General features: G+C 44.8%; 1 protein-coding gene across 1 annotated transcript; it reads left to right on the forward strand.

Moving 5' to 3' along the window:
* The first annotated feature begins 1261 nt into the window (after nucleotides 1-1261).
* Nucleotides 1262-18503, forward strand: dad1 (defender against cell death 1). The gene is made up of 4 exons (XM_084313025.1): nucleotides 1262-1461; nucleotides 1840-1975; nucleotides 15063-15234; nucleotides 18269-18503. Exons 1-3 carry the CDS (start codon nucleotides 1387-1389, stop codon nucleotides 15191-15193), a joined length of 342 nt encoding a protein of 113 aa, XP_084169151.1. The 5' UTR covers nucleotides 1262-1386; the 3' UTR covers nucleotides 15194-15234; nucleotides 18269-18503.
* The last annotated feature ends 271 nt before the right edge of the window (nucleotides 18504-18774 follow it).

Genomic DNA, 18774 nt, shown 5'->3' on the forward strand with positions numbered 1-18774 from the left:
CTGTTGTCTGGTTAGGTCACATTTAAGTTGGTGTTAAGTTATTGTCCTGGGAAGTCTTTTTATGTATTATTATTGTATTGTGATATGTTTTGTTTCATGTTAAAAAAAAAAATGTTTGATCAAAAAAAATATATACATTAAAAATGTTTTATAATACAATAAATATCGGTTATCGATATCGGTTATCGGCTTGAGGAGCATACATTTATCGGTATCGGTATCGGTGTCAAAAAAGCAATATCGTGCATCCCTAATGTGAATCACTACCCACTTTCAAAAACACTCTCAAAAAACACCTACGGGAGACTGCAATTCGAAACTGGCCCCTGTAAATGTCCTAACACAACCCCCTCCAATGTACAGTAAATTACCAAGTATGGTCTTGTCAATATTCCAATGTACAGTTTTGCTTGTACAGTTGTACAGTGTCCCCCACCCACCCCTCCTACCCAACCCCCCCCCCCCCCCCCCCCCACCTACCTAACCACCTCCAATGTACAGTTTCTACGTCAAATGTATACTCTTTTTTCTGGACTCTTTTCGTATCACAAACAGTACTGTATTTGCAAATCTGGTATGTCATAAATGTGTAGCAGTACTGTCTATCTGTATGTCATGTTGTATGTCATATATGTTAAGATGAATTGAAAATGGGGGACCCTGATGTAAACAAGACGAAAGGCTTTCTCTGGTCTGCATCCCCTATTGAGCTGTACTGTACTGTACCCATTCTGCAATCTGTTAATAAAGTTTTCAATCAATCAATCAAGTCACGAGATTCCGTTCTCCATTCTTCACATCAAAAACTAAAAACGAACTATCAAAACGTACACGGACCAAAATCGGCCCATTATTTACTCCTTTTTTATTTGATTCTGACACCAAAATACGATAAACAGCTCCGTATTTCAGTTTTTTCCCGTTTTTTCGATTTTGGTTTCAAACGGAAATAGGAAAACACCTCGTATTTCCTTTTTTTTTCTTTTTTTCGTATTTCCGTTTGAAACGAAAAACGAACTATCAAAATGTACACGGACCGAGAATGGGTGTTTCTATCTCGCTAGGAACTAAAATTATTCAGCTCTTATCAGCAAATTGTTTTGATATGGGTGAATATTCAGAAACGTTTGTTAAAATAAACCACAAAAAAAATGATTTGACGTTGCTCTATGGTTCAGAGGTCATATTGACGTGAAAGATCGCGAGAACATGCACTTAGACAGGAAGTTAAACAGACAGGAAGTTGACTACGACACGTCATCCATTGGAACCATACGGCTCTGATTGGAACCAGGAAGTGGAGCTGTGTGCAGGAAGACTGCAGATTGATTTAGTTTCTTCTTGTCATTCAGGCATCAGCGTGTGATATCTGGGAAGGAAGGAGCCATGTCGAACTCAGTTCTCTCCGTTATTTCTCGCTTCCTGGAGGAGTACACCGGCACGACGCCCAACAAGCTGAAGGTATGTATATAAGCCCACCGTATTCTCTCCCCACCGTATGTATATATTTGTCCTCCTAATGTACAGTCTCCTCCCCATATCATGTATATAATCTCTGTTAGGATCTATGGGTAACAGTACTGTATATTTGCATATTATATATGTCACAAATGTAACAGTACTATATACCTGTATGTCATGTATGTCCCTATGCCATAAATGTCATGATGTCATATGTCGTGTATGTCATAAATGTCTATGAATTGAAAATGGGGGACCTGATGTAAACAAGACGAAAGTCTTTCTCTGGTCTGCATCCCCTTAACAATTGTATGTATTGAGCCGTACTGTATTGTACCCATTCTGCAATCTGTTAAATAAAGTTTTCATTCATTCAAGGTAGTGGACGCCTACCTGCTGTACATCCTGCTGACAGGGGCGCTGCAGTTCCTCTACTGCGTCCTGGTCGGCACCTTCCCCTTCAACAGCTTTCTGTCCGGCTTCATATCGTGCGTGGGCTGTTTCATCCTCGGAGGTAAACATATTGCATTCTGTTCATTTGATTTTGATTGCTCTTCTTGGCTATTTTACTGACTTGCGATTTGTTCCCAACGCCGTGCAACAACCACTGCGTCTGCTGTGTGGGGCCTGTTCTCCAGACAGCGAGGGTTCTGCGGCATTTTGACATTCTTTACTAACATTACTAGTTTAACGTTCATCCTATTTCCCCCCACAGACTCAACATAGGGAGGGATATTATGTATTGACCCCTCTGCAAACTGAAGAGGAGTTAATCATAAATAACAATCTGTATAGTTAAAGTCATGCCACCAAGAGGAGTTCTGTTTCATTATGGCTTACGCTCAGCATCAGGACCAGGACCTGGTGAACCCAGGATTCTCTGGACGAGCGGATGCTTCTCTGTAGGGCTGGGCGATATGACGATATTATATAAATATCGGGTACAGTTCATTAACGATACACTTTTTAAACGTATCGTGGATATCGTGATGTTTTGCCCAAGAGGCTTGTGTCGCGTCAATCTGGTCCACACGTTGACACTTTTGAACAGCGCCGCCCCACACACACACTACTGCATCAAAAGTGACTACTTATGATAACAAAGGCATTCGTTTTGTGGCATTAACGTTATAATAATAATAATGCAGGACCTGTTCAGAGGTCTCTATATAGTTACACTTTCAATAACATCAGCGTATTTACATAGTGCCGACCGAGGTCGACCTAGATATAGCAAGCTCGTTCATATCTCAGCCCGTGCTGACTCAGTTGTGCCCATTCTGCGGTCTGTTAATAACGTTTTCAATCAGACAGATGTATGGAAAGGCTTTTATTATAACATCCGTTGAAGTAAAATCATTATGCCTCCAGTCGTTTAGTCCTTCTGCGGAGCTAAAAGCTAAACGTCGGCCGCGGCGAGCTGCCATTGTTATTGTCATTGAGCTCTCCAATGGCGGAAGTAAAAAATAAATACGCGCTTTCCGATTGGTGCTAAGAACAGCAGGGCGGGTGCAAGCGATGTGACGTAATTGGCAGACGCGACTGTCAATCAAAATGATTCTGTTTGCCGACTGAATGAATGAGAACGTTATTAAAAGATTGCAGCATGGGTACAAATAATACAGTACAGCTCAATACAACAACAGTCAACAGCGGACTGGAGGATGCAGACCAGAGAAAGACTTTCGTCTTGTTTACATCAGGGTCCCCCATTTTCAATTCATCATATTTCATATCTAAATCATATAATATCTCATTGCTAAATATATGCAATATATAATCTAATAATCCAATAATCTAAATCTAATATATAATATAAAAATGCTAAATGCATGGGTATTTTATTTTGTCTTTAATGTTAGCTTGCAAACTCAAATACTGTCTTGGTAAGCCTCATAATGAATTTTGGGGAAAAAAAGAAAAACATCGTGATGCGTATCGTGTATCGCCGAAAGGTCAGAAAATATCGTGATATCATATTTAGGCCATATCGCCCAGCCCTACTTCTCTGTCCCGTGCAGGCCCCATCTTTCACATAAAAGTGAAAGTACACCCTAACGAGGAAATGTGGGCATAGGATCTTCTTTATTGGGAGTTCCATGCTCAAAGTCGGCTGCAGCCCGAAATGGGAATTGTGCTGGCCCCGCTGTATGTCTGGATCACCGTTGAAAACTGTGTTGACATTCTTTTTCTTTTCCCTCTTAGGATGGGGAGGGACTTGGACAGCGGCCTGTCTGAAGTGTGGATTGTTATGTTGTTTTGTACAGTTCAGGTGATAGCTGCTTAGCTGGCGTGCTAGTTGTGGCCTACTGTGTTAGCCAGTCAGCTGTTAGCTGCGGCGCTAGCTCGCTGTGTTTACCAGGCTAGTAAACGTTAGCTTGTTGCTATCAGTCGGACGGCTGTTAGCTTAATGCTACACTGTTGAAACGATACTGTGACTATAACAAGTATAACATGCCTTAAAACACTCTGACTACGACGTCATCTTTGACAGAGGATGTTAGTCGACACTACACCCGGTTGCCAGTGCCAGCGAGGACTTCGTCAACATGGAGAACGGCGGCTGGGTGGTGTTGCGGACATACCCTCGTCACCGGCGCTAGGGGTGGGAATCGCCAGTTTCATCACGATACGATATCGATTCTTTGGACAACGATACGATATTATCCGATATCACACAGTCTGCCACGATACGATAAGATTCGATTCAGGTGCCTGCGATCGATATGAGACTATATTATATGCCCATTTAACACAATCGGTAACATTTCAACAATCAACAAAAAAAAAGGCAATGGAAATATCATTTGACATTTTTATTTTTAAGCTCTTCCAGACATTTAAATGAAAAACAATCTATTGTTTTTAATACAAATAGACCTCCTGTTCACTGTTTTTGGTTTGTTTTTCTTTTTTTTCTCTTAATATCCTATTCACTAGGGCTGGGCGATATGGCCAAAAACGTTATCGCGATAAAATTATAAAATTATTTTCATATAACTCGATATCGATAATTATCGTCGATATAATGTCTGTCAAGTTTAATTAACTTCTTATGCCCGGCGGCGAATGTCCGGCGGCGAATGTCCCGAGAGTCGAGTTGATGTCGTCATCAGTCCGCGTACGTTAGCAGTTAGCCGACAAGCGGAGTATCTCATGACAATGTACTAAATATGACCCTAAAACACTCTTCCGCCCAATACATTGCAACGACGTCCACTGTATACCCCACACTACTATAAACGTGGCCTCAGAATTCACGCCACACACATACTCGGCACGTAAATATATAAAATAGCGCTGTGCAAGCTAATTATCATAGCCAGCCTGTTGTTTCTAAGCGGAGTATTCCATGACAATGTACTAAATATGACCCTAAAACACTCTTCCGCCCAATACATTGCAACGACGTCCACTGTATACCCCACACTACTATAAACGTGGCCTCAGAATTCACGCCACACACCCACTCGGCACGTAAATATATAAAATGGCGCTGTGCAAGCTAAATAGCCTAGCCAGCCTTGTTGTTGAGTCCTACCTCCGGGTCTCCTTCCGGGTCTTCTTCCGCTGTCGGCCATCTCCTTCACTGATTGGTTGTTAGTGCGTGTGCTCATATCCAAGCTTGGAAAATCGATATATCGAAACTTTGCGACCACGTTTCATGTTTATTTCGAGGAAATAATTTATCGCGATGGTTATCGTTATCGTTTTATCGCCCAGCCCTACTATTCACTGTCACAGAGCTGTATTTTGGCTGAAAAAGCCGGCCAGATCCTGTTAGTGGGGATATCCCGAGAATGCACCCTCCTTCCCAGTCCCCACTTCTCTCTACCTATGGCTCTGGGTTAGCTTGTTAGCTTACGCTAACGTAACGTTATCTTCGATCTTTAACGCGATGTGGGCATAATGGAGTGGCGAGGATTGAAAAGCAGGTTAGATGCATTGGACCCGTTGCGGAATAAAACAGCAGGGACATGTTTTGGGTCACAGAATAGGCACAATAGTCTTGCTCGGCTCTGGGTTAGCTTGTTAGCTTACGCTAACGTAACGTTATCTTCTATCTTTAACGCGACGTGGGCATAATGGAGTGGCGAGGATTGCAAAGCAGGTTAGATGCATTGGACCCGTTGCGGAATAAAACAGCAGGGACATGTTTTGGGTCACAGAATAGGCACAATCATAGATATCTAGTGTTCTATATAGATATCTATGGGCACAATAGTCTTGCTCTAGTGACGCTCTGTGTGCTGTTGATGTTAAACGGAGTTTCACAACACTGGGCGCGGGGCGATGACGTCGCCGGATTTTCAAAATAAGAGTATCTCAATATGAATCGATCTTTTTACGTGGCATCGATCCTATTTGATTATTGATAATAGATCGATATATCGATCTGGATCGATGTATCGTCCCACCCCTAACCGGCGCAGGAGGTGCTGGGTTCAACTCGGTGTCCCGTTAACCTGTGTTGCGGTTCTTTCGGCCTGCGTTCTGGGTGAAGGTAGGAGTCCCGACCGGACTTTAAACACTTCTTCTTTTCTTCCCTTCTAAATGTTTTGTAATAACGATGTTTTCCAAAACATGTGTTGCTGCAATACATTGAGGATACGACGCGTGTTGTGTGTGAATTGTCTTGTCACTGTTTGTTGTTTTTTACGTGTGTAAAAATGAACTGGTTTGGTTGTGATGAGAACATGTGTGTTCACAGGGACCGAAACTAGAGAGCGCCACCCGCCATTTGCGCTCAGTTTTTACGTTTGGCGCCTCCCACTGAGAGGTCTGACCGCCGTGTGGCGGGCAATCAAATAGTCATGTGAAAATCATGATCCAATTCTTTAGCGGAGTTCTCACTCGCTGTCTCAGCACGGACATGCAGCGCACCGCGCACTGCTGCTGCTGCTGCTGCTGCTCCTACCCCCTCCCCACCTGTTTCTGTATGCCTGCATGTAAACGGAGGCTATTGCCTCCGAGTCACCGTGACGTTAGTCTAGTCAGTGTGGGACCTTCGTGAGATAACGTTAGCTACCGTTACAAAATGACCCAGTCAACTATTCACTTAGTTTAATACATGAGGCATTGTGTAACGTTATCCAGCCGGCTAGCTACTGATGGCTCCAGACATCAACAAATCCTCCAGCAATAGTCCAGTGCATAATACCTCCGTTGGCTAGGTAGCTCACTAGTCACTACGAAATGTCGCAGTAAACTAAATAGTTCACTGAGGCGTTGTCCCAACGCCATCCAGCAGTAGCTACAGATAGCGCCTGGCATCAATGTCCTACAACAACAACATGCGTATTCGAGTCCCTGGCTGAGGGCTGCTGAATAGGGTCCAGCTGTAGCTCAGGAGAATCCTTTTGCATGCTGAATGTAGCGTTTAGGGTCCAGCTGCAGCGCCGGAGAATCCTTGCTGGAGGCCACTCGAGTATACACACAGACAGTGGAGCTGTTTGCAGACAGCGAGGTGGCGATGTCTCGCAGATAACACAATCACAAGTATGATTATATGATATATATATTTTATTAAAAAAAATTTTTTCTATAAAATAATAATAAAAAAAATTTTATCAAAAAAAGTTGGCAGGTAAGAAATATGCTTGGCGGGTAGATTCTTCCCATCTACCCGCCACTGGCCGGTGAGTCAAAGTTAATTTCGCTCCCTGTGTTCATGTAACGTTGTACTTGTACCGTGGGTGAACTCACAACTAAGAGGGTTAATTAAACCTGTAAAGCTATGCTTAGTGACATGTGATTGAGGAATGAATCTTTTTCTCAGCCTGTGATGACAATGAACAGTATGTTCACACATTAACAGAGGTGCCTGTTCGCCTTGGTCGTATCAAGGGTAAGATAAGAGGGGTGTCCCCCCCCGGTTTCCCTGGGGCTTCCCCCCCTCCTCTCAGACATGTTGGTTACAATATATTGTGTCACTGTTTGTGGGGATACGATGTAACCCTCAGCTTAATTGCTGGGGTTGTGCTTTCCGCTTGAGAAACTATTTTTTCCTAATGAAAAGATTGTTTGGTCACTTATCATGTGTGCTTAGCAAGGCCTGTGGCCAATACATAATCAAGGATTCTGTATTCTCTCGTTATGAAAAACGGCGTTCCTCTGTAAGAGTGTACTTTGCCATTTTTTGTTGTGATAAAGGGTTGTCTGTGTCTTGTGATCTACAACTGGGTTAGGTTGGCCCACAGAAGCACATGTGTAAGTCTGGACTGGGGCTCTTAAACCGGGGTGTTCTGTGTTTTTTCCTTAGTAAAACTCAGGTAGCAGGTTATCACATGAGCTATGTGAGGCCGTTCGATGCTTCATGTAGCAGGCTATGACTGTCATACTCTACTTGTCATTACATCGTATCATGGGTGAGGGGTTGTAAAGGGGTGAACTGGTAATCCTTTCCTCCCCTTTTTTCTGTTGGTCAGGGGTTAAAACCACCTGTCCTTCAAGGTTCCTGTCACGTTGCTGTTCGGCACGTTACAGGGTAAGAGGAGGGAGGGGGGGGGGGGGGGAGTTTCCTGGTCCCACGCCCTGGAAGATTCCCAGAGAAATTCCCCCGCCATAGAGTACGTCACTGAGCGCGTCTCTGTTGGTAAGACTTCCGTGGGTTGTTTGGGTCCATGTTATGGATCTGTTTCAGGGAGTTGTCAGAGCTCCTCCTCACGAAGCTCCTCCTCAGGGAGAAGTGCCTTCTGTGAGTTCGGACTCTCCTTCCCTGTGAGGGAGCCTCCTCAGAGTTTCAGAGCCTCCTCAGATTGTCAAGGTGAGTATAACTTCAAAAAGGAGTTCTGCTCTATTGTGTGTGTTCGATTCAATTCGATTATTGAGTGTGTATTGGTTCAGTGCCTCCTCCTCGGAGAGCCCTAACCCAAGTGTTACATAGCTCAATGTTGCAATATATTCTTTTCAATCTATGCAGCTCGCGTGGGAAGTCTCTCTGGGGATTTCCGTCTCCTCCCTGTGGTGAGGGTGGCGGGATGTAAAAATGTAACTATTTTTACCCTCAGCTGCGTCACGTGGTATTCATGTCAGTCTGTTTCTTTCTTTTTTAGATAAAAAGAGGAAGGAACATGAAGCACGACGGCTCCGTGTCGTTCTCCCAGGCGACTTGGAGGAACAATGTTTGGTGTCTTGCTAGACTATCCATTGATGTGTTTGGGTCTCGACGCGTACATAGTGCTGGCTCATGGTGTTTCTGTTAAGAATCACGCAGGGGCTAAGTGCGCCTTGGTTGCTCGTTATTAAAACAGCGTTTTTATAGGGCAACTGGGATGGAGTTTTGTCTCTTCCGAGCGCCAGTTTACTAGGTTGTCTCGATGAATTCTCGTTCATATCTGGGGGATGTTAACGGAATGGATCAGAACATAGGTAGAGGGGTCTCACGCCCTTGGGGTGGGCCACTGAGCGCGGTACAAATGGGACCGTCTGGGTGGCGCCCTCTTTTCATGTTTTAGATCGACACGCATACCTACCCCCTCTTCTGGAGTGGGCATGTCGGCGTGGTTAGGGCACGGGACTGGTCTGGTCGCGCTGGTCCAGGTCAGTTAACCCGTTGTCCGCCGGGGATGCAGATCTGCTGTTCTGGTACCCTGAGGGACTTGTGCTTTTTTCGGGTGTCTCGTGTCAACCTTCTCTGCCTCGACCCCGCTGGGTTTTTTTTTTTAATGGAAGCGTTGTCATGGTGCTCAACAACGGCAGCATACGCCCCTTCCGCCGGGGGGGCTGTTTTCAGTTGACTCCTTTGGCGCCTGTCTTGTCCACAGTGCTCCAGGCTCAGGTTACAGCCTGCTGCCTGGTTTCCCTGGTGCGCTGCCTGCTTCCGTTGGTTGGACTTTTTGAGTGCTTACGGCCATGCTGACTGCCTGTTCTGCAGGGTCAGTGTGCCAGGCGGTGTACTATTGGGGGGAAAGGGCCTGCTCTTGGAGGGGCCCTAGCCGAATACGCTGGCGATGTGGGGGGCGGTGTCACTAAGTGACCGCCTGGTGGGGTCTTGATGCCTGGCGTCATTGACCTCTCCGGGCCCCCTTTTTCCAGGGGATCCAGTCCCTTCAGTGGGTCTGGGTCTTCCTTTGCGCTCCGCTGCTACAGCCTTGCCACGGGGTTGGGTTTGCTCTTGACCCCGTGATTTTGGGGGCAGTACCGAGGGTTGTTCCTTCCGTTCCCTGGTGGCATGCGGGTTGTGCGTAGTCGTGGGGTCAAGCCACGGTCTGCTCACCCTGTGCGTTGAGTTGCTTGAGTTGCTCTTCGCACGGTCGGATCCGTCTCCCTCCCGTAAGCTTCCAATAGGGAGGGTATCCTCCATTAGGGAGGGTCGGGGGGCTCGGTCCTCCCCGGTCTGATGGTTGTGGGGGGCCTCAGCGGGGTACATTTGTCGAGCTATGGCTCCCGCTCAGCTCCTCTTGTGCAGAATGATGCTGAGCATAAGCCATAATGAAAAGGAACGTAAGGTTATGTATATAACCAAGTTCTGTGAATTATGGTGACGCTCAGCATCAGACGCCGCTGCGGCCCTTGATCTCGCCTTGTGGTGAAAGTTTGGGAAGGAGGCGAGTAGGTGACCACACACCTGCTTATGAAGGTAAGCGGATGGGGGTGTGGCCAGACGAATGTTGGGATGTAATTGGTACATGGTGGAATTTTCTATTCAGTGCTCGTGCACGAAGTGAAGTACAGTGCAGAATGATGCTGAGCGTCACCGTAATTCACAGAACTTGGTTATATACATAACCTTACGTTAATCATAAATAACAATCTGTAGAGTTAAAGTCATGCCACCAAGAGGAGTTAATCATAAATAACAATCTGTAGAGTTAGTCATGCCACCAAGAGGAGTTAATCATAAATAACAATCTGTAGAGTTAAAGTCATGCCACCAAGAGGAGTTAATCATAAATAACAATCTGTAGAGTTAAAGTCATGCCACCAAGAGGAGTTAATCATAAATAACAATCTGTAGAGTTAAAGTCATGCCACCAAGAGGAGTTAATCATTTAATCTGTAGAGTTAGTCATGCCACCAAGAGGAGTTAATCATAAATAACAATCTGTAGAGTTAAAGTCATGCCACCAAGAGGAGTTAATCATAAATAACAATCTGTAGAGTTAAAGTCATGCCACCAAGAGGAGTTAACCATACAATGGAAAAAAAAACTTAAATAAAAAGTTTAAGTGGAGAGGATCTTTAAAATGTGGTCCCTTGAAAAATGACTTCTATAACTTCTTATTGTTATCATTTTAACTTGGAAGTACTGCTTACAACAATGTTTGAACTTGACAAAAGCCACTGTATTTATATTTAAATAAATAAAAACTGCTCTCCTTCACCAACACCAGCTGGATCGGGGTCATCCTGTGGAATGAAACATTGTGTTTACCTTTAGTTGGCCCTAATATTGATTTGAACCCTTTCACTGCCGCACTACCAAAACGGTTAACCCTTTCACTGCGACAATACACGGAAGGTTAACCCTTTCACTGCCACACAACAGCCGGTTAACCCTTTCACTGCCGCACGACAGAAGGTTAACCCTTCACTATCACACAACCAACGGCGACAGTCGGTTGTGTGATGGTAAAGGGTTAAGCTTCTGTCGTGTGGCAGTGAAAGGAAACTGGGGGCATGCGTTACTGAACTACATGTTACTGAACTACAATAGTTGGCTGTTTTCCAAAAAAGGTGAAACATTTGCTTGAATCCGTTTCATGGCAACAATGACCCCTGTCTGAATTTTAGGTCAAGCTAATATGATGTAGAACCAACATTGTGTCCTCTCTCTCTCTTCCTCAGTGCTAATATGATGAAGAACCAACATTGTGTCCTCTCTCTCTCATCCTCAGTGCTAATATGATGAAGAACCAACATTGTGTCCTCTCTCTCTCATCCTCAGTGCTAATATGATGAAGAACCAACATTGTGTCCTCTCTCTCTCTCTCTCATCCTCAGTGCTAATATGATTAAGAACCAACATTGTGTCCTCTCTCTCGTCCTCAGTGCTAATATGATGTAGAACCAACATTGTGTCCTCTCTCTCTCTCGTCCTCAGTGCTAATATGATGAAGAACCAACATTGTCCTCTCTCTCGTCCTCGGTGCTAATATGATGTAGAACCAACATTGTGTTCTCTCTCTCCCTCTCGTCCTCAGTGCTAATATGATGAAGAACCAACATTGTGTCCTCTCTCTCTTCTTCAGTGCTAATATGATGAAGAACCAACATTGTGTCCTCTCTCTCTCTCTCTTCCTCAGTGCTAATATGATGTAGTTTCAAGTTTCTTTAATAGTTGAACTTGTCATACAGAAGTACAAATACTTTTATACAAAATGCTTCTTACTGTTACGCTCCAGAGACTGTGCTAGACAAGATAAGTATGAAATAAAATAGTATAGCATGTAATAGAAGTAAAAATAGAAGTCAGTGTTCAGTATAGACATATGTACAATGTTCGATGCAGAATAGAAGTAACTGAGTTACCATACAATATACTATGCAATGTACTAATATACAATACTATATAGTGCAAAGCAGAAATGGGATGAGGTACAATTTACAGTAAGGTGTACGAGTTGTAGTGCAAATCCTTTACCAATAAATATAAAGTGTGTTTAGGTGATCTAAAGTCTGGAGAGTGGGTGCTGCAGTGTGTTGTTTGTTTAAAGTGAGTGTGCGCGTGTGTGTGCTGTGTGCATTTGATGGTTGTTGCATAGTGTTTATTGTTCGTTGAGCAGCCTGATGGCCTGGGGATAGAAGCTTCTTCTGAGTCTTTCTGTGCTCGCCATGAGACTCCGGTATCGCTTGCCTGACCGCAGCAGTTCAAAGAGGCAGTTGTTTGGGTGGCTGGAGTCCTTGATGATTCTCTTAGCCTTACCCCTGCACCACTTGTTGTAAATGTTCTGGAGGGTGGGAAGCCCCCCTCCAATTGTGTGTTCGGCTGAACATGCCACTCTGTAGTCTGCTACGGTCTTGTGCGGTGCTATTCCCAAACCAGGAGGTGATATTGCCAGTCAGGATGCTCTCTATTGTACATGAGTAGAAGTTCTTAAGGATCTTCTGACTGACTTGGAACTTCCTTAGGCGCCTGAGGAAGTAGAGGCGTTGTCGTGCCTTCTTCACAACACTGTCAATGTGTGTGGTCCATGTCAAGTCCTCGGAAATGTGGACTCCGAGGTACTTAAAACTGTTCACTCTCAACTGGTGCCCCGTCGATGCTGAGGGGGCTGTAGTCCCTGACCCCCGACCTCCTAAAGTCCACAATCATCTCCTTTGTTTTGCTGACGTTCAGGGAGAGTCTGTTCTCCTGGCACCATCCCGCCAGGACCTTGACCTCTTCCAGGTAGGCCCTCTCGTCGTTTGCAGAGATCAGGCCCACCACTACTGTGTCGTCAGCAAATTTGATGATTGTGTTGTTTCTCCGCTGAGCCACACAGTCATGTGTGTACAGAGAGTAGAGGAGGGGACTGTGGGCCTGTGGGGCCCCTATGTTGAGGGTGATGGATGAGGAGGTGCAGTTGCCTGCTCTCACCACCTGGGGTCTGCCCGTCAGGAAGTCCAAGACCCACTGGCAGAGGTCATAGTTCAAGCCCAGGTCCCTGAGCTTGGCTATGAGTTTGGAGGGGACTATGGTATTGAATGCTGAGCTGTAGTCGATGAATAGCATTCTCACATAGTTCCCCTGCCTCTTGTCCAGGTGTGATGCTGTTGTGTGCAGCAAATGGGCTATGGCGTCCTCCGTGGACCTGTTGGGGCGGTATGCAAATTGCAGGGGCTTCAGGTTGATGGGGAGGGAGGAACAGATGTAGCCCTTCACTAGCTTCTCAAAGCACTTCATGGCTATGGAGGTGAGAGCTACAGGGCGGTAGTCGTTGAGGCAAGTGGGCGTAGATTTTTTGGGTACAGGGATGATGGACTTCTTCAAACAGGTGGGGATGACAGCCTGTTCTAAGGACAGGTTAAATATGTCAGTGAATACCGGGGCCAGTTGGTCGGCACAGACTTTTAGGACGCGAGGTGTGCACTTTCAGAGCCTCACGGACGGATTTATCTACCCAAGGCTTTTGATTTGGGTAAATTCTAATTGTGGTAGAGGGGATTGTTTCTTCTACCAGAGTACAGACAAAGTCAAGCACCGTTTCAGTGTATTCGTTAAGGTTGGCTGTGTTATCATGAAACACATTCCAGTCTGTGCATTCCAGCGCAGCCTGTAGTGTCTCCTCTGACGTCACAGTCAAACGCTTAACCTCTCGCGATACTACCGGCGCGCGCTTAAGACTCTGTTTATACTTTGGCAAAAGAAATATGGCGGCGTGGTCCGATTTGCCGAATGGACTAAGAGCCTGTGACTTGTACCCATTCTTAAATTGCGAGTATACATGGTCTAATATGTTCTCGCCTCTGGTGGGACTGGTCACATGCTGATAGAAATTCGGCAACACCTTTTTAAGACGCGCGCTGTTGAAATCGCCCAGAACCAAAATAGCAGCGTCTACGTTAGCGGTCTGTTGTTTGTTTACCTCGTCGTCTAGCTTCGAGAGTGCGGCCCCAGTGCTTGCTTGTGGTGGGATGTACACTCCGATCATGATGATGGACGTTAACTCCCTCGAGAGAAAGAAGGGTCGGCGTTTGATGGTGATAAACTCCAGGTCTGGGGAGCAGTGGTTAGACAATTCCTTTGCATTGCCTATATCGCACCACTCCTTGTTTACCATGAAAGCTATGCCACCTCCTCTCGTCTTTAGTGATTCTTCTGCCGTTCGGTCCTTACGGAGAACGAAGAAGTGATCTGCCGGTTCTATTGCATGGTTTGGGACATTCGGGGTCAACCAAGTCTCGGTGAAACAAAGGACGTTGCAGTCCCGAATGTCCCTCTGGAATTGGATCCGTGCTCTGATGTCGTCCAGTTTGTTTCCTATCGATTGCACATTGGCCAACAATATGCTGGGCAATGTGGTTCTGTGTCGCCTGGATCTCAATCCGTTTCGGACCCCAGCTCTTCTTCCTCGTCGTTGCGCCTTTTCCTTGCGTCGGCCGCAACAAAGGATCTCCGCTGGCCACTGTTGTTGTTCAGCAATCCAATCCAGAGAGCAATCCAGTCTGTAAGTTTTTCTTAATCCAATGTCAATGAGTGACTGACGGTCATACACATATAATGCACCAACAGTTGGTGCAAATAAAACTCTTAAAACTATAAAAATTAACAAAAGTAAGCACAGTCTCGACGGAGCTAACAGAACGGCGGCCGGTCGGAGCAGTGCCATCTCACAGAGAACCAACATTGTGTCCTCTCTCTCTCTCTCTTCCTCAGTGCTAATATGATGTAGAACCAACATTGTGTCCTCTCTCTCTCTCTTCCTCAGTGCTAATATGATGAAGAACCAACATTGTGTCCTCTCTCTATCTTGTCCTCAGTGCTAATATGATGAAGAACCAACATTGTGTTCTCTCTCTCGTCCTCAGTGCTAATATGATGAAGAACCAACATTGTGTCCTCTCTCTCTCTCTCTCGTCCTCAGTGCTAATATGATGTAGAACCAACATTGTGTCCTCTCTCTCTCTTCCTCAGTGCTAATATGAAGAACCAACATTGTGTCCTCTCTCGTCCTCAGTGTGTCTTCGTATCCAGATCAACCCACAGAACAAAGGCGAGTTCCTGTCCATCTCCCCCGAGAGGGCCTTCGCTGACTTCCTATTCGCCCACACCGTTCTCCATCTCGTCGTGATGAACTTCATTGGTTGAAACGAGACGTGCGTCCCGCCCACCTTTCCCCCTCTCGGCAGGTGTGTATATGAGTGAAGTGTGCATGTGTACTTTTATTTTTTATTAGCAGCTCTTCAAGGAACGGTTCAGTTTGAAATGAAAAGTATTGTCATTATCTACTCACCCCCTTTCAAAATATGTAACATTGTAACACAGTAACTTGTCATTATCTACTCACCCCATTCAAATTGTGTAACATTGTAACACACTAACTGTCCAATTATCTAGCAGTCACCGTCAATATGTCAACTAGATCTCCCCATTGGAAGGGTGCAGGCGATCAACTGTTTATACCGGACCAAAGGAAACAATTCAGACTCTTGCTTGAACGTTATTTATTTAGGATATCCCATCCAAACGCTCCAATACTCCACTGTCATTGACAAACAGCCACCAGATGGTCAATTTAGACAGCTCGTAGCTGGTAGCATTAGTCCTTAGTTAGCAGCATACAGTCGGTAGCATTTAGCAGCTGTCAGTAGTAGTGGCATTTAGCCAGTCAGTAGTAGCACTTAGCCAGTAGAGTCGATACAGTCAGTAGCATTTAGCAGCTGTCAGTAGCAACAGTTAGTAGCCGTCAGCATTTAGCATCGGTCAGTAGATTATTTACCTATACAAAATGGGAAACAAAACGGCATCCATTAGCCACATGTGCTATGCATACATAAATGATAGTTATGAACAGAGTCAGTGCATACAAGAGATAATACAATGCAACGTACCGTTAGCCAGTTCGATCGCCCACAGGGCTTTTCTCATTACAGGCCTATGGCTACGTGTGTCTCTTAAATAGTGCGTCACAGAGACGCTGAATCAGCCTCACCTGTCCACATCTCAGTCTCCTGGCGTCCCACAGTTGCAGTAAACGCCCACTAGGTGGCACCAGATGATAAATAATACTTGTATAATAAGTGCCTCTATAATAATAATATCTCTGTAGGAAGGGCGCTGGATAATTCTCCACTAACTTTGCTAGTCTTTGCTCTCTTGGGCACAGTTGCATCTTAGCCTTCTTCCACACAATTGTAAGTGAATGTCGCCTGTTTCTTTGGGGTTCCAAAAAGGGCATAACATTATCAAACTTCTCTAAACAGCTCATGCAGCATAATGCAAGGTTTTGTGACCAAATGATTGCACTGTTAGTCCATAATAATATAACAATAAGATCCAGTTTACAGCAGCAAGACATTGAGAACCTTGTAGACTTATGTCGTGTACAAAACGTGTAATAATAGGCAACAGTGTTTGAGTCTAGCGGTTCCTATTCTCTGCTGTAGTGAGGATTTCAGTGAGGACTTGCTGTGCTACTTAGAATAGAATAGAAATACTTTATTCATCCCTAGGGAAATTTGGTACTACATATCGCTCACGGTAAACGGTAAACATTTAGTTAGACAAACACAAATCATGAATAAGAATAAGTGACTACCTGGTAAAATAAAGGTTAAATAAAAAAAAAAAAAAAAAAAAGTAAAGTAAAGGTCCAGGAAGATAGTACTGTCACTCTGTGCCCAGTGATGCAGTGAGGCACAGTGATGCATTATAAAGTCTGATGGCTGTCGCAATGAAGGACTTCCTGTGCCGTTCAGTGCTACATCTTGGGAGTGTTAGTCTACCACTGAACTCTTCCTGTCAGCCAAGTCTGTGTATAGTGGGTGGGAGGGGTTGTCCCTGATGGCATGGAGCTTAGCAAGGCTCCTCCTCTCCGCCACCACCGCTAGAGAGTCCAGTTCCACCCCCACCACTCTACTGGCCTTCCTGACCAGCTTATCCAGCCTGTTTGCGTCCCCCCCCGCTCTCAGTCCGCTGCCCCAGCAGGTCACAGGTTACTGATGTAAATGTAGCCTTTGAATCGAAAGTGCAGTCTTTTGATTACGGAACACAATAATGCTGCACAAGCAGTTTTGAGAAGTGTGACTTTATTTTTCACTTGTGAGAAGGCTAATGTGTTGCTGCTCTAGCTAACTTGTTTGTGAGAAGGCTAATGTGTTGCTGCACTAGCTAACTTGTTTGTGAGAAGGCTAATGTGTTGCTGCACTAGCTAACTTGTTTGTGAGAAGGCTAATGTGTTGCTGCACTAGCTAACTTGTTTGTGAGAAGGCTAATGTGTTGCTGTGCTAGCTAACTTGTTTGTGAGAAGGCTAATGTGTTGCTGCGCTAGCTAACTTGTTTGTGAGAAGGCTGGCTAATGTGTTGCTGTGCTAGCTAACTTGTTTGTGAGAAGGCTAATGTGTTGCTGCGCTAGCTAACTTGTTTGTGAGAAGGCTAATGTGTTGCTGTGCTAGTTAACTTGTTTGTGAGAAGGCTAATGTGTTGCTGCGCTAGCTAACTTGTTTGTGAGAAGGCTAATGTGTTGCTGTGCTAGCTAACTTGTTTGTGAGAAGGCTAATGTGTTGCTGCGCTAGCTAACTTGTTTGTGAGAAGGCTAATGTGTTGCTGCGCTAGCTAACTTGTTTGTGAGAAGGCTGGCTAATGTGTTGCTGTGCTAGCTAACTTGTTTGTGAGAAGGCTAATGTGTTGCTGCGCTAGCTAACTTGTTTGTGAGAAGGCTGGCTAATGTGTTGCTGCGCTAGCTAACTTGTTTGTGAGAAGGCTAATGTGTTGCTGCGCTAGCTAACTTGTTTGTGAAGGCTGGCTAATGTGTTGCTGTGCTAGCTAACTTGTTTGTGAGAAGGCTAATGTGTTGCTGCGCTAGCTAACTTGTTTGTGAGAAGGCTGGCTAATGTGTTGCTGCGCTAGCTAACTTGTTTGTGAGAAGGTTAATGCAACAAGGACACAACAAACCTCAGTGGGGTTTCGACTGACATGGGAGTGGGTAGATGCTGACATCTTTTTTTAATGTGAACTGTCACTTTTTAAAGTTGATTACTGGCTGTTTGTTGTACTCGCCTCAGTCGCCTGCAATAAAAATACTATTTGGAATTGAACCTACTAGAGTCCAGAGGTGCCAGAACAAAGCAAGCTCTATTGTACAGGTACTAGTGACTTTGCTGCGTCCGCCTCCAATGACACGTAGGCCACCAGTCCTGACAAGCTGTTCCTTTTTCTTCATAGATCAACAGAAGAGATCAAGGCCGCCCTTCAAGACACCTCTTCTGTGCCATCTTCGGAGAGTCTAAGCCCAACAACAGTCGCAATTAATTTGTTAAAACATGTCAATAATATGATACAAGACAACTTTCTTACTGATATTGGTATTTTTTTTTCTTTTAGCCCTTTTCTTTTTACTTTTCAATTTGTAAAGCATTCCCTTTTGCATGGACATCTGAATAAAGACAACCGAAATGGTGCCATTTGTATAATGTGATGTTTTCTCATCAGAACTGGCTTACAGCTGAGTAGCAGGGGTGTAAAAAGTACCCAGAAATGATACTTAAGTGAAAGTATGGGTACAGTCTCAAAATCGTACTCAAGTAAAATCAGTATCTGGCTGAAAACGCAATTGAGTCAAAGTAAAAAGGTTTCTACTTTTAAATGTACTTGAGTACTAAAAAGTCAAAGTAAAAACTTTTTTTTATTCCGGAGCAGAGAAATGTTCCGTTTTGTCCTCTTCATCACTC

Source organism: Notolepis coatsorum (genome assembly GCF_963971535.1).
Source record: "Notolepis coatsorum genome assembly, chromosome: 4".
NCBI lineage: Eukaryota > Metazoa > Chordata > Actinopteri > Aulopiformes > Paralepididae > Notolepis > Notolepis coatsorum.